This window comes from Rhipicephalus sanguineus, chromosome 9, assembly GCF_013339695.2.
Source record: "Rhipicephalus sanguineus isolate Rsan-2018 chromosome 9, BIME_Rsan_1.4, whole genome shotgun sequence".
Classification (NCBI taxonomy): domain Eukaryota; kingdom Metazoa; phylum Arthropoda; class Arachnida; order Ixodida; family Ixodidae; genus Rhipicephalus; species Rhipicephalus sanguineus.
In genome coordinates, this window is record NC_051184.2 from 77636897 (window position 1) to 77662185 (window position 25289).

Sequence of the window (25289 nt, forward strand, 5' to 3'; positions counted from 1 at the left end):
GGTCCTATCGGTGACAAATAGATGTTGTCAATTGGTCTCTATTGGTGACAATAGAATTCTAATAAGACCTATAAAGCTCCAATTGAGCACTTATACAACAAATAAGATTTTTCTATAAGACAAATAGAAAATTCTATTGGCATTTTTGCTAGGGATGCTAACTGTATGTGGTGTATTCAGTCAGTCCCTGTACGTGTTAAAAAAGCGCGATTACCCCCAAGAATAAGCACTACCTGTGGTGGACCTCAAGGTCCGCCGGCTACCAGACTGTCGTTTAGAAGAATAGACGGCACGTCCGAACGCACACTTTAATGGAACATGAAGAAGAAAAGATGGCTTCGTGCCCTCGAGAGAGCCGCAGCTCGTGAGGAGCAATCATGATGATGATAAACGTTCATCTGCTAGGTTGGTGAAGACGAAGTTACAACATCTTCCCGCGCCCAACAGATGGCGTCATTCGACTTCCAGTGGGTAGAGCATTTGAACAGGGCGGTTGACTATGGCTTTGCCCGGCAGACGAATAGAACAGGAGCAGACCTTTTACACACACTTGTCTACCCTTGTAGAGATGAACTTAACCTGGGTCATCATATGAATGGGCTTTCTTTCTTGAAGGCACGTCAGGCTGTCGACGAGATGTCCTTAGTCGGAGATGTATCTGATAGCGTTGCTACCAAGCTCTTCTGTCGTGTAAGCCGATGCGAATATCCTCACCCCACTAGCAGGCTGATGCGCATCGAAGCACTCCAACGCAACGCACGGCCCTGCTGCAAAGACAAACGAGACGAACTTGGGCAAATGTTGGCAAACGCGTGGCTAGCACGCTGCTCGCGCTGCCCGCCATCTATGCTGACGTCAGTTTCTAATCCTGGTTAGACACAGAGCGCGTGTTCTCGCGTGAACTTGACAAAAACGAAGATCTGCAACAAACAATAATGGGCACCATTGTAGTTCTCATCGAAAGGTTACAGTACGTTTTCTTGGCCAATCTCTAAAGCCGGGATGTGCCACAGGCTTGAGGATACAAACAAACAAATGAAGCTGGAATGTTAATTTTTAACCGGATTTCACTAATTGAAGCTCGACCGGTATTATGGTAACTCTAATTTCGAGCTGCGGCCTCAAGGAAAGATTGCTTCGAAGTTTATTATTCCTGCTGTCTCATTGGCAGAAATGTTCCAAAATTACTCCGTCTCTGACAAGAATTCTATATCTGTTCTGCGTAAAATATATGCAGGCGCTCTGCGCTTATAGTAATCTATCCGACGTACTTAGCTGCGTCCAACCGGAGTAAAATATGGTTTGTGCAACTGCAGCTCATAAAATCCAAGGTTATGCGTGTCGCCCAAAACGCTAACCGTCCTATTATTCGCCTCTTGAACCTCATTCGATTAGAACTCGTCGACAGTTATAAATATTTCGGGGTTCATATTCAGTTATCCACGTAATATAAACAGCACTGTACACACGGAAAACATAATCAGTGCCAACCGTATGCTCGAATACTTGTAATAGTAAAATGTCTCACACACAAGGAATTGAAGTTGCAATCCCTAGATTACGTCGTCAAACTCCATATCTCCGTTTTTATTTACACAGAGCTGGTCTGGCAGCTTCCCCTAATTGTTGGTTTTGCGGAGTCCACGAAACGACGGAGCATTTTAACTCATTTCTTGTAAAATGTACTCCACTTCGCGCAAAATTACTTTAGATGCCGTCTCCCGACTCCTCAGATTAGACTTAAATGCACCAAATGTACTTTCTTTGGGAGCTTTGTCCCTTGGAAACAGCGACGGGAAGATTGCCGATGCCTTGCAGGAGTTTATTTCAGGCCATAGAGTCAATCTTTTCTCCTGAATTCATGGTTTTCAAAGTTGCTTTAACTGTTGGTTCAAATTATCCGCCTCATTATATATATATATATATATATATATATATATATATATATATATATATATATATATATATATATATATATATATATATATATATATATATATATATATATATATATAGTGCACAATGCCTTACAGATGGGGAGCGGTTGCCTCGCTTCTCCACATAATGACGAATGACGTCATAGTGGATGCTTCCCTACTTCACAAAAAAAATCACAGCATATCCACGGGGTGAATGATGATGAGTGGGGCGAAGCTACGGAGGGAATCATCTGTAAACCGTGAAACTCTTCCGTGAAATGCGCCCAGTACATAATATAAAGAGTGTGAAACATCGTGTATATATTAAACATCAAACTTTTATTGTACTGTTGGTTTACGTGGTCCCTTCATTATCACTTGTGATCGGTGAAATGCAAGGAAGAAGTCCGCTCCCGAGCGAAAGAGCGCCAAGAGCGACCGCATTCCCCGCTCGCCCTGTGCGAATTAAAGGCAAGGCTAGAGGGAAGACAGGACGCGCGTTCCACGACGCGAGGTCGGTAGCATGCCCAACGAAAGCCAACGGAACGCGATCGTGCAAGTGCTCCGGCTTCGCATCGCCTCATGGTTCCATTTAGCGTCCCAAAACCAAATATATTGCTCAAGGTGTGCCTTGCGTTTTTCGTAGAAATAATTTCTTTATCATGTACATTAAGACGAAAAGTTGAAAGCTCACTAGAGTGTATCGCCCGCAATGTATGTCTTTTAGTGTGATTTAACTCTCGTACGGCAGGGTCCTCGCGCCGTTGCCGGTCCACCTCGCCCGTTGACGATCGGGCGAGGTGGCTACATACAACTACTACTACTACACTTCTGGCGTTCTTTCGTTCTGCTTTTACAAAACATCTGGCGTCTTTCGTTGGTTTATTTCATCAATCAACGGCGTTTTGAACAAAATTTTTATTGTTTAATCACGCACAGGAGAAATCTCACCAGGCACTACCTTGGAGGTAAACAATGGCTGCTAATGGGAATGAGAGACAGAAGAAGTCGGCTTTTAGCTAACAATCACACTTCTACTTCTACTAACGTTTCCTACTGGAACATGCCAATGGCTGCTAATGGGGAATGAGAGTAAGTAGCAGAGCTGCGCATCTGTCTTCCAAACGCCGCTAGCAAACATGCGTTGCGGAGGAGCCGCCGCTCTGGCCAATTTTTTTGGCACCGGACATCGACAGTTAAGCTAATCGCAGGTCTTCGACACGCTAAACATGTCCATCGGCGACACGGTAGGCAGGTCGCCTGCAAAAACGGAGAGCGGCTTCGCCGCATACCTCTAGTTGCTTGCCAGACCTATGCGCAACTTTGCTACCTAAAGGTAGCATATACAGTAACTCTAACTGTACCCCGAGAGAGTTTACAACGGGAGGCCGCTCCTTCAGCTTTCGCTGGGACTGCGCTGCGTGTTCCGCGCAGGCCTGGCGTTGACGTTACAGGGGCGTAGCCAAGGGGGGGGTTGGGGGGGTTCAAACCCCCCCCCGAAATTTTTCAGTTTTGCTTGCGTATATATACACGCACACATACAAACGCACGCACGAACATACACAAAGTATGGTTGAACCCCCCCCCCGAAAAAAATTTCTGGCTACGCCCCTGTGACGTTATGACCGAAACGTGCGTCTAATCACATTGACAATCGCCATGTAGGGTAGGTGTTCCATTTTGTATAACCAATACATCGTAGGAATCTTATATACCACGCCCACCACTTGAGTGAAATTACCTTCCTTATCGCCAACAAGGAATAAATTAGTGATAACGCTCTCGCGAGGCAGTAACCACAATTGTACAAGTACTAGAGTATTGGAAATTTGTTCAGTGTTATTTTTATTCTCTGTGTTGTTTTTGTGTGTGTTTTACCTACTCCGGTCCCTCTTGGCCTTGGTGTCGAGGGTAAATAAATAAATAAATACAACTTAGTCTGGCTTGAAGACGAAGCAAGGGGGAAAAACTGTAATCTGATTTCTATATGTGCTTGCTTGTATATATAAAATGAAATGACTTATTTTTCAATAATAAAAGCTGTAGTCAAGATACCCCTTCTGCTTAATTTTTGCATAAATTAGGCGATAAAATAAATGTGATGGCTCCTTTTCAAATCTACCCAACGCCAGCCCCGTTATGGGCATGTCTCCTGTCGTCGTCATCGTCATAACTCTCGCGCCGTAAACTATATCAACAATACATTGCAGAAAGCTGAAATAGCGTTCACCAGTCTAGAAAGAGAAAAAACGCTTCAAAAAACGCTACTTACGACAGGTAGTGACCGCAGATCGCAACCGTGATACTGAAGTAACTAGAAGAATAAGAAGAGAGTAGAGCACATTCGACAGGCATTCTCAAATCATGAATGGCAGTCTACCACTATTGCTCAAGAGGAAGGTGTGCAACAGCTGCATCTTGCCGGTACTTACCTACGGAGCAGAAACCTCGGGGCTTACAAAGAGGGTTCAACTTAAATTCAGGACGACGCAGCGAGCCATGGAAAGAAAGGAAAATGATAGGTGTAACCTTAAGGAACAAGAAGAGGGCACAGTGGGTCAAGGGGCAAACGTGTGTTAAGGACATCTTAGTCGAAATGAAGAAGAAGAAGTGGGCATGGGTGGGGCATGTAGCGCGTAGCCAGGATAACAGCTGGTCTTAAGAGTAAGAACACACCGGATTCGAACCAGCTTGGAGGCGGAAAGTTAGGCGGGCAGATGAGACTAAAGAGATTGCGTGGGCGCAACAAGCGTAGGACCAGCGTTGATTGGGGAAACATGCAAGAGGCCTTTGCCGTGTAGTGTGTGTGTGTGTGTGTGTGTGTGTGTGTGTGTGTGTGTGTGTGTGTGTGTGTGTGTGTGTGTGTGTGTGCGTGCGTGCGTGTGTGTGTGTGTGTGTGTGTGTGTGTGTGTGTGTGTGCGTGCGTGCGTGCGTGTGTGTGTGTGTGTGTGTGTGTGTGTGTGTGTGTGTGTGTGTGTGTGTGTGTGTGTGTGTGTGTGTGTGTGTGTGTGTGTGTGTGTGTGTGTGTGTGTGTGTGTGTGTGTGTGTGATTTGATGACCAGAGTCTCTATGTACAGTAAGACTGCAGTTGGCTCACACTGAACTAGTAAGGAGCTTTACAAAATAGTCAAACAAACATAGAGCACCAGCATTATGTCTCGTCTTTTTTTTTTTTGCATTTTTACTCAGCAAGTTATCCACGCACTTCCCGCCTGAGGAGCAACAAAGTTAGGAAGCAAAGCAGCGAGGAGAGATCGACTGTATGCAATGGCGTTATTTTTTAGTCTGCGTGACACCACCCCGCTATCATGACGGTCACATGGGTCTTCGTCTATGCGGTGCAGAACAAAAGGGCCGTATATCAACCGCCGCCCGTACACGTGACTCTGACGACCGAGTTGACGAGGATGCACGCTGCCTGCTCGTACGTGGGGTCATGCGCGCAGGCTATTTCAACTGCGAAGATATCCGATCGAATGTTCGGGAACAAGGAAACCGAAAAGCGTGTGGCCAGGGATAACAAATGAAGCAAGAGTTTCAAAGGGTGGTGGTCGAACGAAAGAAGGGGGCAATGCGCATGTTTGGGCTAGTTGGTAATCCATTGATGCTACTCAGGGCTTAAAGTGTCCCTTCATTGGGGGACGGGGACTCAGAAGGCGGCGACCCCTCTCCCTCTCTCTCTCTCTCTCTCCCTCTGTGTATATATATATATATATATATATATATATATATATATATATATATATATATATATATATATATATATATATATATATATATATATATATATATATATATATATATATATATACACGAGGGGCGTTCAATAAAGATTTCCCCTGACCCACTTCCTGTGGACGGAGAGCAACGAAACTTTGCAGATTTATTAGTCCTTCTCTACATAGGTGACACCCCGGGACACACACTTCTCCCATCTTTTTATGCAACTATAAACACCTCACTTGTAGAAGTCGACAGGTTGCTCCAAAAGCCATGTTGTAACTTCAGAAATCAGAGTCTCATCATCTGGAAAATGCTTACCCTTCAAATATGACTTCAATGTTGGAACGAGGTGGAAGTCCGATGTTGCGAGGTCGGGTGAATAAGGGGAATGCGGTAGAATTTCAAAGCCGCAGGAGCGTGCTTCCGTCTGGGAAACATGTGAGTTGTGAACTGGGGTATTGTCTCGCAGAAGGCGGGCGCCTTTGGTGAGCATGCCACGTCTCTTGTTTTTGATGGTCTCTCGCAATTTCCGCAGCAGTGAAGCATAGTATGCCCCAGTAATCGTGGCACCCTTTGCTAGGAAATCCATCAAGACTACTCCGTGCTGGTCCCAAAAGACTGTGAGCATGACCTTGCCCGTCGAGGGCTGGGTGCGTGCTTTCTTTGGAGGCGGTGAGTCCAAGTGCTTCCATTGCATCGACTGGACTTTAGTCTCCGGATCATAGCGATGGACCCAGCATTCATCCTGTGTAATCAGTCTGTTGAAAAAGTCCTGCTGGTTTCCATGGCACATGGTCAAAAGAGCCTGGGAGCATTCGACTCGTACCTGCTTTTGGAAAGGTGTGAGCAGCCGGCGAACCCAGCGATCGGATACCTTACGCATATGAAGATGGTCCTGAATGATTTTTTCCATGGACCCCACACTAATCTTGACATGTTGGGCTAGGTCTCGAACGCTAACGCGGCTACTTTCCAAAATGGCGGCCTCCACTTGCTGGATAGTGTGTTCATCGACAGCGTAGTGGGGTCGCCCTGCAATCGGAGCCGCTTCCACGGAAATCAGACCGTATTTGAATTGGCGATGCCAGTTATTCACTGCACGATATGATAGGGAATCCTCCCCATAAACCTCTTTTATCTCATCGAACGTCTCCCTTGGAGTGCGGCCTTTCAAGTACGGGAACTTGACGGCTGCTCTGTATTCCACTGCATCCATTATCACACCTCACACCACTTCAGCACCTCTAAAAGAAAGACCGTTATTAGTTTAGAGTTGCAAATTGGCACGTGACCTACAGTGACGTATGTCATTACACATGCGCAGTTTCAGCATCCTGCAATAAATGGAAGTTAGTCAGGGGAAATCTTTATTGAACGCCCCTCGTATATATATATATATATATATATATATATATATATATATATATATATATATATATATATATATATATATATATATATATATATATATATATATATACACACATACAGCCCCTCCACGTGGGACGAAAGAACACGACACACACAAGCGCTAACTTCCAAATGAATTTTTAATGTTTTAGACACATATTTACAATGATAACCGCGCGCCTGCGCCACTTCACTTCCACAAGTCACGACACTCTAAAGTGATAACAGCGAGCTTACAAGATTTCATTTCATTTATTTCAATGTCTTTCATTTGAGATAAAAAACATCAGTTACGTGAAAAACTAAGAAGTCATACATAATTCACCTGGCTCTACCAAAGTCAAAGAAGGAATTGTGCTTTCTAGGCATAAGCGTGCACACGGGGGGGGGGGGGGAAGCCCCTCCCCCTAGTCACCTAAGAAGGGGTGCATTAACCTCCGCCCCCCCTCCCCCCCCTCCCCCCGAAGGAAAACCCTCCGCACGCCTATGTTTCTGGTGATGACTTCTTAGTTTTGCACGTAACTGTTGTCTTTTATCTTGTAAGCTCACTATTATCATTTTAGGGTGCCGTGATTTGCCCAGCGGCAGCAGGAGTCAAAGCAATCAAAACTAGCGAAGAATTCAGTTCAGCCGTTTGGCCGGACCCTGCAAGCAAGTCGGTTCCAACCGAAACAAGTGGCAGCCTAAAGCCCTAAACAATAGTATCAGAGCGGAAGTCGAACCGGGAGCGGGTTCGACTCCCAGCCAGGGCAGCCAAATTTATATGTCCTTGTACTTATAGGTATAAGATCAGGTTAAAAAATCTCAGAAGGCCAAAAATTGATCCTGACAAGGACCCCCTTACGGCGTGCTTCAGTGGCGAAACCGTAATTTTTTTTTTTTGTCGTAGAAGGGGAGGTTCAACCATAGCTTATGTATGTTCGTGTGTGTGTTTGTATGTGCGCGTGCATATTTACACATGTAAAACTGAAAATTTTTGGGGCCGGGGGTGGGGGGGGGGGGGTCGGGGTTGAACCACCCCCAAACCTAATAATAATTGTTGGGGTTTAACGCACCTAAACATCGATATGATTATGAGAGACGCCGTACTAGTGGAGGGCTCCGGAAATTTTGACCACTTGGGGTTCTTTAACGTGCACCTAAATCTAAGTACACGGGCCTCGGGCATTTTCGCCTCCATCGAAAATGGGCCGCCGCGACCTGCGAGTCAGCAGTCGAGTACGTTAACCGTGCCTCATTATCATATTTTTGTTTTGCCACGTAAAAAAAAAAAACAGAATTTGTTTAGGCCACCCCGACCCACCGGCGTCACTGCAAAAGCGTTGCATGCTTATGTAAGTTGTAACACGTGGGTGTAATGCAGTCGCGCGCTAGCTCGTCATGCGACGAATAGATGAAGCTTTCGCGCATGGAGAAAAACCGCGCAATCTGCATGACGAGAAAGTCGCTCAGAGAAGCGCGCGCTTCTATGAGAAATCTGGGTTACGAGACAGAATCAATTTGGGAAAGCTAAATGGGCGCTGAAAGCCCGAACCCTTTTTTTCCTTCTGCCGCAGCTGGCAGTAGCAGACGACACGCGGCCTCGGGATGTTGTTTCGGTCGGCCATCGTTACCGCTATTGGGCGCACAGTGCGTCACGCGGACGCTTTTCTCGCTCCCATTGGCTCATTCAAAACGTGTCAAAGCACCGACCGTTTGTATTTTTTGTTTAAGACTCGCGACGAGTGAGGAAGCAGACGACGCGCTTTTATCTGAACAAGCGGCGCTTGTTGTCATCGGTGCCGCGGAAGACATTTCGAAGAGTCACGGGCCGAGCGAAATAAAACGAGCAAATTACGAGAACTGTACAGTTTCAATACTTCGGGAGGAAGGGCGCGTGCCTTTTCAGGTGCGAAAAACGCAAGGTGACAGGTCTGGGACGCGCGGTTGGCGGTCTCGATCAGCTTTGCAGAGCGAAGGGTTTGTGTTGGTGGCAGTGCTTATGCTTCGTGGATTTCTTTCTCGTTTTTTCTCGTCTGGTAGGGGGGTGCTCCTCGCGACTAGGTCAACACGTGATCGCCCGGCGCGACCCGGGCGGTTGCCGTGGCGACGGCGTGCCGAGGACCGGTCGGGTCAAAGTGAGCAGACGACGCGACGGAAGCTGAAAGCGAGGTCGAAGGTCTGCACGCCCTGAACGTTGTAAACAAGGAAACCGAGGCGGAATAACCTTTCTTTGCTCACCCTGTTTACGTCTAAGGTCTGTGCAAACGACACGCGGATCCCGCAAAGCTGCGATCAAGCGATGTCGGATTAACTTGGATATGACCCCGCCGAATTATAGTGAACATGTCATGCGAAAAAATAAAGAAAACGTGCAAGCAAGTGTTGAAAGTTCTTTTTTTTAACCTCCGTTGAAGGTTATCAGCGCATTACTGCAAGTGCGCACTGTCAGAGCTCTAATAGAACCACATCAATTTGCTTTATACAGCTTGCAGCCGAATCTGCATTGGGATGTTAGATGTTAGTGGGTTGAATAAAAAAAAAATTCTTGCTTTGTACTGAACCTTCGTGACCAATGCTGGAACGCAGACAACGAACGCGCTGTCTCGGATGAATGAATGAATGAATGAATGAATTTGTTTACTAGCGCATATATGCGAAGCTCCTGAATATAGGTGTGTGCATTAATTATGTGTGGTAACGAATAAGGTGCAACCAGGTGCACGCATTGAAGCGACCTTGCGTCGCGAACAGCACGCCGATTTGCAAGGGTCGCGGTAGGTAGCTGCTGTTCGATATTATTAAAACGCTAAACGGCACGACGTTGCAAGCTTTCACTTGCAATGCCGTCACTCCCGCAATTTGCAAAGCTCCTGATAATCGCGACAATAAATTGTGCACCTTTGCTTGACGTACAAAAAAAAAAGGGACCCACGTCATTAAATTAAACGCGAATTATGTGCCCTGTGTCTGAACGTACGCGAAAGCTAATTGAGTACATTTCGAGGAGCTGCTGTGAACAAATGCATTCATTGATGCTGACAGCCTGATAAATATTATGAGACCTTTTTGTGCTTTTTACAACGTGCACTATAGTCGGGTGTTTGCGCTTTCGTATCTAAGAACAGCGCAACCATTGGTGCTAGCCAACGGGGCAAAACAGACCATGAAAACCGAAACAAACGCTTGTTGTCGCGGCCATCATCATCGAGCTCAGCGGACGACCAAGTCAAGACAAGCCAATCCTAGTCGACCTTGACTCGCGCGTGAGCTTGCAGATGATCGCGCAGCAGCCGACGCAGTGCATATTGTGGATATCTGTCAACGTTAATCACCAATGCGTTTTGTCGGGGTAACCGGAAACTAGAAAGGCTTGATTTCACTGCTGAGTCCCTTTAACGTGGGGATCATCTTGCCGGACTTCCCTTGTGGCGGTGGTCACGCCATGCGTTTGCCGAGCGTCAATCGGCTGCTGCAGATCTCCGGTTTGACCGGACTGGGTCTGGTGGGCAGCACCTTCTGGTTCAAGAACTACCTGGCCAGCAAGATGACCGAGTTGGAGTACTACAAGGTGGCCATGTCCACGCTCCAGGGAAACGCCGCGGCCATGAGACTTCTGGGCGAACCGCTCAAGGAACGTCGCATCGACATCAGCGACACGGATGGTACCAAAACGAGACCGCATCGAGCTCATATGAAAGTAATTGACGCCTTTTACTTGAGAAACTTGATGAGAAGTCTTAGAAGAACTTCTTGCTTGGCGAGCTGGTGCATGTTCTATGTAGGTTATGTTGCGCAAAGAACGGATGAACGAAGGAAGGGAATTTTAAGGCTCGTTTCTTCGTTGATGCAGTGAATGAAAACCGGCAGATTATGAAGCCGAGTAAGGTATGGAGGACGTTAATTGTGCTGTTCTTTTAACTGTGTTCTAGTAACTGTGATATAAATGGGAAGTAAAGTGGAAAGTGAAGTTGTTTTTTTCGTCCACTTTACTTTCTTCACATTTATATCGTAACAATACACTTAAAAAACGGTACAATTAACGTCTCCTATACCTTAATTGGCTTTATTATCTGTTGGGTTTAATTCGGGTTGTATCAGTAAAGAACGGAAAATCGCAGGAAAGGAAACAATGTCGACGGAAAGAGCGCGCAAACTATCAACTGGTTTTATTTGTTCTTGAACCAGCTTATATGAGCACGTTCAAACATCACAGCGAAAGAAGGCAAAAATTCAGGAAGGAGGCAAAGAATTCAGGGCCACCTCACGTCAAACAAAGCCTGTGCAGAAAATTGCCTTCCGTTGTGTGAAAGTTAACAGAAGTGTTGCTTATGGAGTATCTCCCTTCTCTTAACGAAAAAAAAGAAAAGCTTTTAAAAATTCACGCCCTGGTCCTGTTCCTTCCTAGCATCCTAATCTTTTTGGAACAAAGGTTTGCATCCTATGCATGTACTGCCATGAGCAGGCAAGTTCGCTCCTTTTCCATTTCGAAGTGACAAAGCACGGAGACTGAACTGAGAAGTGAAGGCTGCAGTCCATAGTCTACGGCATCACCACTGCAAAGCGGTCAGGACTGTCAAATCCATTGCGCTCGATGAACTCACGAGTTCGTCGAGGTGGTACACAGTGGTTACAGGTTACGGGTGCTTGACTGCTGGTCCAGTGGTCGTGGGTTCGATCCCGGCCGTGACGGTCGAACTTTGATGGAGGTCAAATGCTTGAGGCCTGTGTACTGTGCCATATCAGTGCACAAAAAAGAACACCAGACGGAGGCAATTTCCTGAGCCTTCCGCTATGGCATGCCTCGTAATAATGTCGTGGCTTTGGCACGTGACACACCAGATATTATTAATAAAAGTTCGCTGAAATTGCCGAATGCGACCCTTATGGCGCGGCAGTGGACTCGAGAAACTTGTCAACAAATTTTACTCGACAAAGCTGTCGAGTTCAACTAGATGAGAACTTGTGAATTAAGAGCACAGTAATTGTTGAAGCGTTTGTTAAAACGATGTGAACCGTACGAATGCAAGCTCATTGCTTAGCATGATCGAAAACAAACGCAGTAGTAAGGGTACGATTAGAGTTGTTGAACACAAAGGGAAATTCACTGTCCAACTCGGTAATCCACAAATTAAGCCACTTAATTTTGAGACATTTCAGCCGCAACCGAATCTGTCAATGCAATGAAGTAATTAAATTCAACAATTTAGGTGAGCTCTATGGGGTTTCAGAGCTTATTAAACTCACAGTTTGCAAATTCCTTACATCGATCTCGCATAAAGGAGCCACTTGGACTTTCCTGTTAACTCTGGTTTCAATGGTCATTGAAACCGAGCACCTGATTGGGGTGTTAAGTAAATTCATGTTGGGCCAATCAAGTGGGTACTGCAGAGGGCAGCAGAGAATGGGGTTTGTGTGATGAAAGCGCAAAACTCGCTTGTATTACTGGAAAAAAAAAATTGACTGATACGAGGTAATTGTTTATCATTGGACAGGCCTTCATCATGCACTGGACACAGGCAAAATTATGATCATGATAACTTTCTTCATTGTAGTTTATCTTCTCTTTATTGTCATACGTGCAGGCTGTTACGATTAAATCTTACTTGGCATCAACGCAAGGCCTACTTTCCCGATGTCTTGAACATGGGGATCACTTGAGTTGGCCTCACTTGTTTACAAACCAGTTCCGCGAGTCCCGCTTCTCATCACTGCCGCAATTACTCGTGTAAGGTGCCCACTTTTTCTTTCGAAATCATCACAAGGTGCAGCTCTGGTACAAATCAGGCATGCGACTGTGCTGATGAAACTGCAAATGACGTCACAAATAACGTACGAACCAATGCAAACGCTTGATAGATGTACACAATAACTAGGGCTCCGTATTTTCAGAGTTTACTCGGACGGTGTTTTTCGGAGTTTATTTTTTTGGCAGAATTGAATTGAAAAACGTTTATTAAGAAAGAAAAGGGGTTTGAGAAGCAGGTGGGTGGGGCCCCTAGTCCAGGGCTCCACTGGCCTCAGCAGCCCGCCGCGCCTGGTCGAGGAGAGCCACTTGGGCCTCCTTTTCCTCGCTGGCGAACCGAGGTTTCCCACTGCTCCGTCCTGAATTTTTGCGCCTCAATCTGAGGCGAGTTAATTTTTGGGGGCCTTAATTCACATTCCCACGTAATGTGAGAAAGAGTTGGCTGTCCTCCACACCACGGGCAAGCACCCGCGTATGCGGTTGAGTGAATGGCACGTTTTAAAAAGCTTCGGCGTTTATCAGAGTTTTCTCGTAAATCCCAATTATCCGAAATCCGGAGTTTCGTTTCGCATTATTCTCAGTACTCCAATATGTTAGGTGAAATGATATCTGAACCCGAAAAACATCAGAACAGCAGGAAGCATATTATAGTTATCTGGAAGGTTTGAACGCACAAAGCACAATAAACACAGGCACGAATACTTGAATACAAAACATCCACGTTTGTGCGTATTACAACCTTAAAGCTTGTACTAGATGCAAGCATACTTCACGAGGTCCGTATATTCGATGTCATCTGGCGTGCCCCATTGCCATCAGGGGACCGTATACCAGATGTCCTCTCACGCTCCGGGGGTCCTACATACATTGAGGTCTCTCACTCCTGTATGCCAGAAGCTCTTTGTTAAATTTGTGATGGGTGCGGTCAACAAGATACTGCTGACGTGGTCAAGGTAAACTTTATTGGCTAAATCGGCTGATGTATCAATGATCGCTTAGAACATGCCCTTTCGATAAACAACGGAACAGGGTCATATTGGCCGTTAAAATCTGAGTTTATCGGATAAATCCGAATTGTTAGAAATTTTACTGGCGAGTGTTTATCGGATTTTACCCCATAACACGAAACCCAAACAACAATAACATATGCACGTACAGAATAATGCAAACATTTACAACAATCAAATACTTGTTCAAGATTCGGCATTACTGATCTGGTTTGGCTTTCTTGCCACGGCTTTCTATCCCAACGGCACACTCCCAAAGATGGTCGTTGCATGAACATGGGCATGGATCTTTCATGAAACACTTCGTTTTGAAAATTGTTCACCCCACCCCGGGAGACGAAAGTGTTTAGACGAGTGAATACAATACCCTTCACACAGTGCTCCCACGGTGTACAGTGCAGGGATCACTGTATTTGGCTACACTTCCTCGAGCTACGATTAAAAAGTGGCGTCTCAAAACTGGTGCCACCCTCACAATGCCTTCCAGTTTCGTTACGCCTTGTGAACTTGTCGGCTGCAAATGTCTGTGGTGCGAAGCAACGCAGACTTTGGAGCACATTACATGTCAGGACATTACACACATTACACGCCCATTACACATTACATGCCCATCACATGCCCGGAGCACATTACATGCCCGGAGGCTGCCATCTCGCCTCTGCTGGACAACACTCCCCTGAGCTGGTCGTGGGAGGCGCGACTTTCAGAACTGGAAGTGGGAAGCCAACTGGCCACCCTTGACCAGGACCGGTGGGCAGCTATAGCCAGTGGGAGAGGGGCACCACCCCCCGTAACCACAAACAGCCTAAATATCAATAAATGTTTCTTCTCTCTCTCTTTCTAATTTGGAAGTTGTAGTGCTTGCCTCAAAGTTATTAGTTTGACATTTGATTAGCAAACAACTTTAATTAGTAAATTTTGCAGATCCATTTCGATACAAGTAAATGTCTGCACCTCTTCAGTGCTTTACAGATGATGTAGCAGAATTGCAATATTTGCCAGAAGTGACTCTTAAATATGGCTGCCAGGAACTTCTTATATGCATCTAAGATGAATATCAGATGAAAAAATTCTATTTCTAGCTGTCTATTGAACCAGAAATATTTCCTGCTGGAAAGACTTTTACCCATCCCCCACGCCCTGAAAAAATTTGACTGTGCCCCAGGCCGTACTAGCCCTTCTGTCTTTCGGTTTCTTCTAATGCATTATGCCAATTTTTCTGTGAAAGCACAGCTGCCTATCATCCAAGCGCAGTTCTGGCGGTCAAGTTATGATGTGCCTTTACTGACTTCCTTATCTCTTCATTCTCTCACGCACAACTCTGTACCACTTTCTGACTCAAGGTTCCAGTCCAGGGCTCCAAGCAGCGAGGCGAGCTCTACCTGTGGGCCGAACGACATGCGCTTGATGTGCCGTGGGAGTTGCTCCGGCTTGAACTTGGCTTGGAAGCACACAAGGACAAGCGGCTTCTAGTCTACTACAATCCAAAGTATGCCAAGGACTACGTGAAAGACTTTGACGTTGACGTGATGCCTGTGGCCGCTTCGGACGAGTCTAGCAAACCGTGTAGTGCGTCCTCAAGCTAACCCATGTGTGGTGATCCATCTAGGCTGTTGTGTGGTCATCTGTCTAGGCTCATATTGACTTAGTGATGAATTGTCTGGGCTTGTACGAACTGTCGCTGAAGCACGAGCACAAGCTATTAGGTGACCCTTACAGCTAAACTGCTGCCTCATTCCTGCTGCAACTTGTTGCACAGCGGTAGAATTTCGCTGCGTGTTTTGCAGAGGGTTGTAGTCTCATATCACATTTGTCTGTTTTGTCCACAGTAACATCAGAAGTGTGAGTGGTTCATAGTAAAAAACAAGCAGTTTGCTGACTACTACAGCATGAAGTGGCAAAATCATGTGACAAGTGACAGCATGCGAGACATCACAGTGACACGACGAATTAACAGCATGTGCCAAGTGAAAAAATGGTGCCACCGTTATGATCCAGCAAAACGGGCATTTCTCACGCTGGCTTTGATGCATACACTGAATTTCCAAGAGCTCCCAACAGTGACCGTAAAAAATGTCTCCTACTAATGATGCAATAATAATAAAAAAACTATTATTAAATGTTCTACAAATGGTTTTTGTCATCTCTCAATTTCGCTTCTTCAATGGTTTGTCAGCGCGTAATTATTTGGAAAGCGATTCTTTGGGCGAGTTAGCGATACATACCAAATCTTAACGACAATGCAAAAAGCACAAACAAAAGATTACAGCAGTTTGTCCATTCTATTTTCTTGTCCGTGCTTCTTAAGCTGTAGTTAACATTTAACATTAACTGCACGTTAGCTAGTCTTTTGTAATAGTACAATATTACGTTTCTGTGCACTTTGTTTTTGCTGGATTCTTGTTTTCTGGGACAATATTCTCACGACTTCTATTTTATTCCCGATATTTTATTGGTTTATGAGCACTCATCAGCAGATCCATTTTTTATTCCTGTTGACATTTTCTCTTGTTCCTTGTGTTTATTGTAACACATCATATTTATATGATAACACATTGTTCACATTTAGTACATTTTTTCCTTTTTCATATTTATGCTATCATTGGAGCTGTCTTTATTATTTTATACAATATAGTCTTAGCAATTATATTGTACATCCCTCCCTTATGTAATGGGTCCAGAGGCCTGTAAGATATGTTGAAGTAAAAATGAAAATAAAAATTATGGTAAACAAAATGGATAAGCAGACAAAAACTGAGTACACATTTGCCCAAAATATGAAATGACTGCCCAAGTGGATAAGCTGGAAAAGGTCACTTATAGCTTGTGCCCGTAGCTCTGTCACATATTCAAGTTGTGTTTAAAAATAAATTATTGATACTCGTTTCTCGGGATGAATTCTCCATCTATGCACCACCTGTGAAAAAACATTTTTTTTTTACCACAGTCTACACTTTTCGAACAACAGTGGTGACTACAGCGAAGCAAGCATTTAACATTACACAGGTGTGCACAGCCTATGGTGGACAAGGGAGGAGCATATTTTTTTCTCACTTTTTTGTTTCCAATTAATCGGTGACTGTTGCCACCTAGCTATATACATTGCGTTCTACTCCATGACGGCAGGCCACCGAATGTGGCGGTCGTTACCGTTCTCGACAAAGCGTGGCCTGCCAATCATCAAATATTGGGCGGAACACCGGTTACGGAGTAATTTCGAAGCGTTTCTCTTTCGCTTGCCTGGCATATGCACAGGCCTTGCTTATTAGTGGATGTCTATTACGCCGAGCATTCGCGTTTCAGGTCATCGTCAAGCGATGCTTCTGAAGAAGTGGACTTGCGCACACCCGGTGAACAGAGCTAGTGTTAATGAAAAAGAGAAGAAATTCAGGAGCCCTTGCTCTGTCGCAAAAATGGGGGTAAGTGAAATTTGGCGCGTGCTGTGTCTGACCGTATCAATTTTCTTTCTTCCTATCGCATCGCACAATGCTCCTTCCTAACTTTTTCCTTCCTGCATGCCGGGAATCGGACCTTCATCTCCATGCTTAGCAGTACAACACTTCTGTTGCTACAGGCAACAACGAGGTCGTGGTTGAAGCAAAAAAAAGGCAACAATGAAATGCTGGCAACGTGAAACTACAAGTGGCCACGATCAAAGACAAGATTTTCATATCAGAAACGGGTGATCGCCGACGAGCCCGTGATCGCGAGAGCATCACTGATTGGAAAACGGCGCGTACAGATACATGTGTGACTGGTGCATCTTTGACGGCCACATTTCTGTACGCTCACCAGCGCTGGGTCTTCTGCGCGCAACACCGTCACCGAAATCCGAGAGTCGTAACATGCTTCGCTTGAAAAAACAAAAGTTTGATACCGGCACAGACACCACGAAGTGGCATGACATATCTCAGGAATGCTGATTACGTTAGAAATTGGAAGCAGCTAAAGGCAACCTATGACATCCCAGTTAAACAGTACCCGCGGATTGAAACGGGACAATTTAGGGCTAACTAACGCACATAACTTCGTCTCCACCGTCTTCAGTTCGGATCATATCGGCGTTAATTTCGACTCGAACGTGTAAGTCGGAGCTAACATTATCATTCGAGACCAGATTCGTCGCGACATGACTTGGTTATCTCGAGCAATTGCGAAATACCAGTCATTACACCAAAAAATTTGATGTCTCATTTGAATCCGTGAGTATTGGTGTGGCGATTACGAGGGCGCTTCAATAGACACGTTTACGTTTTTTTCTGGGTTACCAACTTGAAGGTAAGTTTTACAAAGTTTTACTAACTAGACCGAACTACTACTCTACTGGCTTACCAAGACAAGCACGAGTTCTCCGATGCTATGCAGACTAGACATGGTAGAAGTGATGCTGGCTCTATTAATTCTCCCAAAAAGGCATCCCAGTTAGTTTAGTTTCACGAGTTAAAGCACAGTAGTACTACAGTTGTGACATTGTGGTTTAATGTCCACCTTGTGCTTGGCATCGGAATGCCATGAGCCAACGAGGAAGGCACTTGATGAACGATCGGTATGAAACAGTTAACCAAGAAAACTCGTTTTGGAGAGTCTTAGTGCTTTTTTGCGTGCAAGTGCTTTTTTTTTTTCTGCGTAAGGTGAAGGTGTTAAACACAGGCATTATTGCACAACACCGAAATGTGAAAACGCTCTTCTTGCACATTTACAATGAAACAAAAGCAATAGTGCCACTGCATTTCCTGGAATCAGTCCTTTCCCTTCGGTGCGGTGGATGATGAAGAAAATTTGAAAGATTACAAAAAAGAAAAATGATCTTAGTGAAATAAAAACCACGTTTAGCAACAGATGTGTTTGATTTTTCATTTTCTTTTCGCAGAAATTCCAGGTACCCTTGCTGTAAAAATTGTTAGATGGTTTCACTAGAAGTGGGAACTGTCTCGTCTTTTAGCACCAATAAGTGGCATTGGTTGCTGAGGCGTGGTAGACTGCGTGTGCACACTGCAAATGATGAAATTAGTTGTTTTTTTTATGTTAGCATCAATAGCAGTAAAGACAACAGATCAGCTTAGATGGGCAAATTATTGTAAAACTCAGTTAAAGTGTGATATTCTTTGGCAGGACTACTGTGGTTTTCAGAAATAGGTAGTTGCAACTTAACAACCTCGACAGGTGTACTACTGGTAGACAACTCTGTTCTCTACTGTATTATGCAGTAAAGTGATTAACAATACTCGAATACCATCAGTCCAACAGATATATGGGATAGAGCATACAGTTCCTGTAATAAAGCATACCTCTGTAAGTTTGTGATGTGATGTGTCTGCTTGTTCGATCAGATTGACAGTCGCCTGCCGTTCAGTACACCACTGCATTATCCCCATGATTGGTCCACCCTAATCGGTGCATCCGTCCTGTTGACAGTGTCACACTAAAGTGGGCCGATCACAGATACAGTATAATGCAGGTCACGTGGGTCATGCACTTGCAGCCTTTTCGTCTAGCTGGCATTTCGTGGGGTATTGTCACCTGCGCAATCACTAGACGCCGAATTTTCAGACATCAAAAAAGCTCGTTTTACAGCGAAAGCTGTTATGAGATCATTTCACCGGCCGTTTTTGCCGCCGCCGCCGGTGTCCGTAACCAGTATCGCTCGAAATAAGAAAAAAACTAAGAAAAAAATTCCAGGATGGAACGAGGTTCGAACCTGGGTCCTCTGCGTGGGAGCCCAGTATTCAACCTCTGAGCCATGCCGGTGCTTGAAACTGCTTTGCAAAAAGGTCCTATACAGGCTTCACGTCGAGAAGGAACCACATTAGCATGTGCAATATAGCGTGGTAGAAGAGTAAAATAAGCACCAAGCGTCGCACAATGCGAATTGCGCAACGAGTAGGTTGTTGAATGCTTCCAACCCATTACAAAGGGCTGTGCCATAATTCTTCGTCGTCATCAGGCACAGCCTCAACAAAATGCGCATAATGCCTTGCATGTGTTTAGCAGGTACCATGGCTCTCCGTAGAATGACGAAAAATGGCACAGTGCCTGCTGCCCTACTTCTCAAAAACTACAATGATTTATAGCGTAGTGGGTTCCTCGCAAGTGCACTTGTATTGGTTGCCAAGGAAGCCCATAAGTGCATGATCCATTTCCTCGGGGGCTCAGAAAAGGTCTTCGCCCCCCGCCCCTCGTCTCTCTCCCACGTCAACGTATGTTATACAGCATGACGGGGGAGGGAAATAGCGACTCGGGCGTCACCCAATGCAAATTGCACAACTGGTGGGCCGTTTAAAGCTTCCAACACATTACAAAGGACTGAGCCATAATTCTTCATCGTCATCAGTCGTCGCGTCAACAAAGTGCACATAATGCCTTACAGACGTGTAGCTGGTGCCTCGCTTCTCCGCAGAATGACGAATAATGTCTCAGTAGGTGTTTCCCAACTTCACAAAAATTGTGATTTATGGCGTAGTGGGGTACCATTCTAGTGTACTTCTATTGTAGCCCCAAGAGAGCTTACAACGGGATCTAGAAACGCCGCTCTTCCAGCTTTCGCTGTGACTGTGCTGCGATTTCAGCGCAGGCCTGGCGTTTTTTAGGCACCACAGATAGCACGCAAAACATTGTTTTAGGTCTCCAATATCGTAAATATAGGCACAATACACTTTCACATAAATGCAAATAATTTCAAAACGAAGACTTGTGTGACTTCTATCTACGACAGGAGAACAAAAATGTTATTGCTTAAGATGGCACAAAGGCACCAACAGTTGAACATAGCGGTGCAATTAGCTTCGTCCCGCACGGTTCGCAGAACACGGTCTGTCCCGTGTTCTCCACAGTGAGTCAAGTGTTCTGTCGAATCAACACAGTCATTGGTGTCTTGTCAGCAATGACTGAGAAGGGATGAGCAGGAGCAGATAGCCAGATCGCTAAAAGATCAGAAGGTTCCCTCTATTGGCCGGGTCGAATCGCGTAGAGCCAATTTCTCCCCTGGCAGCGAATCACTGGCGTAGCAGGGTGGGGTGAGGGGTGGTGTTCACCTTAGAGCACTGCACGGGCCGTAATTTTCGGCCCGGGCCCTGAACTCGTTCATCCTTACCCGCCCGAACCCGGCCCGGCGACTCAAAGTAAGACCCGGACCCGGCCCGTACCCGAGAAGTAATTTCGCTTACCCGACCCGGCCCGGCCCGACCACAGATCAGGCCCGATTGAGGCCCGACCCAGTAATCTAGGTGGTCTTGCCCGAACATAGAATCAACAGCAAGGTGTTTTTAAGTAACACATATCTACGCTTTGTTGGCGCATTTGTTCGCTAACACTTATACTTAACCTACGATAATTTCTTCTAAAAATGGGCTCACGGTGGAAACAGCTGAGCGGACATCCATTTTTTCTGCAAATACAATGAGGATCATCAAGACTGTTTTGTATAGGGTATTATTGTATCAAGGAAAGTGATTTGCAGCATGAGTTCAATTTCAATAGCGATTTCAATAAAAACAGAGGAGACAGAGAACAGAACGCTCGCTTCACTTTGTTTTTTATTGCGCTCTATTGAAATTTGAAGCATGCTCTAACGACAAAGTCAATCGTGCACCTTCCCGGACATGTAGCATCTGTCTTCTGCATAGCTCAGACGTTAACTATGTGGGCACACAAAGCAGGCTGTGCATGTACATCTCGCGTCACGTGATCACTGGGAACCGTGAAGGAGCCACGGAAAACGTGTCCTTATAGGGATTCAATGTAGCGAGTCTCCATTCGGTCATTTCGTTTTAGTGGAGGTCTGCAACTTTCAGGAACGTTTTCCCGCTTTGGATCTCTGTGATTTCTCTTACGATGATAAGTTATAGGTACAAATGTATTATATTACATTTATTACGGCGATTACAGTACTTGTCTCTCATAAAACTTCTCCAAATAGCTTATCCGGCATAAAAAAAGCGTTTTTGCAAGATAAAATGTGAAACATATATCTATGCACAACGTATGTGGAACAAACTTAAAAGGACACGAAAGAGAAAAATGATTTTCTATCATCAGTAAATTACTCTTTTACAATTCCAAAATCACCACACTCGCCGCGACAAGGCTCCTGGTAAACGCGACAACGAGCAAAAAGAAAATGCGGGTCCACCTTGAAATTCGCGCAGCAGACGTCATAGATTCTGGCGGTGTCTACTGGGGCCTACGTAGTTCCTAATCCGTAAAAAATTAAGTATATTGACGGGCCATAGACTTAACATACCAAGTTTCAGGAAATTTTCTTGAGCCGATGTCCCGAAAATACGACAAATACAGTTTGAAGTCCGTGACGTCACGCGCAGAGATTTCAGCGCGAAATTAAAAAATAGAACTTTGAGCTTGATTTTCTACTCTATTCATGAATTTATGGTGGTGAAATGAATAACATTCGAGCTCTAAGAGTACACTCAATCGGTCTAAACTGATTCAGTGTTTCACTTTAGTGACCCTTTAACAACGGAGCAAAGTCGAAGCCCGGCCGCCCGACCCGAGCCCGCAACATCAAACCCGGGCCCGGCCCTAAGCCCGGAGCTTCAGGCCCGAGCCCGCCATGAAAAGCAGTTTAACCCGGCCCGGGTTTTCGGGTAGGCCCGAGCCCGTGCAGTGCTCTAGTTCACCTCCCCCTTCGAAACTTTTCAGTTTTGCATGTGTACATATACACGCACACATACAATGCACGCACGAACACACACAAAGTATGGTTACACCCCCCTCGTTGGAAAAAATTTTTGGCTACACTACTGCAGTGAACACATTAAAAAGTAAATTACAAATAAAAGAAAAGCTGCGTGACATCACATTTTTCTTGCTTTTTTGCTCTTCACTTTCCTTTCTACTGAAGGCTCTCCGCGAGTTCGCATTCGCCAACCGCTCGCGCCATGTCAGCACGGCAGCGAATGCTCGCTGACGTGTCCCGCTTCACTGCTGCTAGCGGTTGTTTCCATGAGTTGGTTTAACTAGACGACTAGGTCGAACCCCACAGTTCCAAACAGTCTATGTTGCGCGGTAACATGAATAACGGTCTTAAACTGCACCCGGGAGCACAACTTGAGGCTAAATAGTGTTCACATAAGCACCAATTCTGAAATTGGGTCATTTATAGGCATTTGTAGGTATTTAGGCACAAACGCCAAAGATGGGCATTTATAGGCACTATAAAACACTATAAAAACCCTTCTTAACCTCTACGTCATGCTCGTATATCGAAATGGCGCGAAAGGAGTGCAAAGAACAAAATAGGCATTTGCCTAAAATCCGGTCTCTAATAATCACGATTAATAACCTCACGAGCTGCTGTTCCACGGTAGGGAAGTTTCTGCCTCAGTATATTTCTCTGCTCATTCAGGACGTGAGGTTTGTTTATTGAAAGGAGAAAAAATGAAGGGCAATGTTATACTGCTTGAATCTGTGCTGAAATCACAGTACCCGTATGTCAGGGTTGTCGTGCAAGCTGTTTTCTCGTGTTTGGGTCTATTGTGGTGTGGCAAGAAGTTCTTGAAGGCTGCCACATTCAACTGTTGATTCACTTAGAAAACAATTTTTACCAATAAGATATCAGGGGTCCTTCATCGATGAATGAACTTCGGATGCGTTAGTACAACACTGAATTTTGATAGCGGAACGTTCACCACAAGTGATGCCAATTGGTAAAGCGTTGCATAAATTATTGCAGCATGACTAGCAGACACAGTGTCGAGTTTATGGGGCCCATGCCACTTTGGCAAAGTGAAAACATGTCGACCATCTGTGTGCTACCTTGCACACAGGTCGGACTTTAGGACAAATGCTCAGGACAAACATCAGGGTGTTTTAACGGGCTGTAGACGCATGCATCCATGATATAAAATTGCCATGAAAAAAAAATGCAAAGCACAAATGATGTAACTGTTACAGTATTGAAACTCTGTCCTTAAGGTTGCGTGTCAAATCTTGTGGAACCTGACTAAAAAAAAAGGACTTTTAAAAATATATTTCAAGCTAAATTTTGTATTTAAAACAGTGATGTTCCCCCAGCTTCTTCCTGTTATACAGCTTGTGTTTGTACCTTCTTATTTTCGTTTCACATCATGATGCTCCTAATAATATTTCATTGCCAACTCACCCAGATGTGTGGAACTCTTCGTGATATCGCGCATCTTTTCATTTTATTCATTTTCTTTTACGTTAGGGGGCCCTGCCATTGCAGATGGACGACACATGCACACTTTTACGGCACCTTTCCCCAGTAACGGAGCTTCTAAAGCTTAAGCAGTAAAGAAATTAACTAGGCTCAATGAGACGACACCAAGTCTATAATGTCTATGACATTATAGACTTTGAGCCTTATGACATCGTAAGCTGTTGCTGGAACCTCAAGCTGCTGTCACCACCGTAACTTTTCTATCTTATGAAGACTCCTGAAGTTAAGAATGACAGTTTGCATCAGAAGAAGAGTTGTGCAACAGTCTTCTTTTGGTGAAGACTGGTGTGCAAGGACACGGTCAATTTAAAAATGTAACTACAATGTAAAGTATGCTGAAGACTTGAATTTACTTCAAAACTTAAACAATCCGTGACTACAACATAGAGGTTCCCTCGCGTACAGCTCATCTGAATAGATGGCAACTTACCCACATGGTTTTCTTAACTGCTAATCAGGAAAATTTTGTTTCTCGTTTCGTGTTGCACCAGCTCCTGAGCAGCTAGAAGTCTCGCACAGCTGTAGTAATGAAAGGTGGATGTGCCTGTTGGTCATTTTTACCAGACGTCGACAAACATGGCTCATAAACACATCGTTATAACTAAATTTGGCATGAAAAATTAACACAGACACAAGATGTGAACACGAGCACTCATCTTTGTCTGTGTTTTCTTGTGTGTATATTAATTTTTGTTGCTAAATTTAGCTATAACAATGGCTGACCAACCAGCCCAACGCTGTCCTTCTCATTAAAGGATTACTGACACGATTTCGAGACATCGCAAAAGGGACATTTTATGTTTCCTTGGTATGCAGTGTTAATGCCCTCCACACGCCGGAGTCAGACAACACGTATAAAATATTTAACTTTGATTTTAAGGTACTAGTCGCTGAGCATCTGCAAGCCAGCCCCACTGCAATGGACATTATCCTGACGAGTCAACACAGTTCTACTGAGTTAGTGAATTCTGCGACCTGCTTGCAGCCTAAATCGCAGAAATCACTGTCATGGTCGCTGGACAATAATTCATTAACAGTTGTTTGTGTGCACCACGAGCAGATGACAGATCTGCCGCTAATACATCGCGAGTTGCTCTCTCTCCTTGACGTCACACTGCGGTGACACGTCACCGAGAAGCCGCCCCCTCGATATCGAAACCGAAAGCGTTTCCGTAAGGTAGCGGTATTAAAAATATATTTGATGCATTCCCAGGCACTGCAATACTCTTTTTATGGTTCTGGACGCCAATGTTTTTATGTAGTGCAACAGTCTGAAAATATTTAAAATTCGCGTCAGTACTCCTTTAACG

General features: G+C 44.9%; 2 protein-coding genes across 2 annotated transcripts in view; one reads left to right on the forward strand and one right to left on the reverse strand.

The window, feature by feature from the left end:
* Positions 1–14651, reverse strand: part of LOC119405345 (60S ribosomal protein L32) — a 219441-nt gene extending 204790 nt beyond the window's left edge. Inside the window, exon 1 of the mRNA XM_049419262.1 lies at positions 14641–14651. The gene's annotated coding sequence lies outside the window, so the exon portion shown is untranslated. The remainder of the gene's footprint in view (positions 1–14640) is intronic.
* On the forward strand, positions 10289–15455 carry LOC119405349 (uncharacterized). The gene is made up of 2 exons (XM_037672185.2): positions 10289–10731; positions 15128–15455. Exons 1-2 carry the CDS (start codon positions 10477–10479, stop codon positions 15368–15370), a joined length of 498 nt encoding a protein of 165 aa, XP_037528113.1. The 5' UTR covers positions 10289–10476; the 3' UTR covers positions 15371–15455.
* Positions 15456–25289: the final 9834 nt, after the last annotated feature.

Excerpts from the sequence above, each read along its gene's own strand:
- LOC119405349 (XM_037672185.2), top strand. The coding sequence starts at position 10,477 with ATGCGTTTGCCGAGCGTCAATCGGCTGCTGCAGATCTCCGGTTTGACC. Across the intron at positions 10,732-15,127 it reads CGCATCGAGCTCATATGAAA|GTTCCAGTCCAGGGCTCCAA; the intron begins GTAATTGACGCC and ends TTCTGACTCAAG.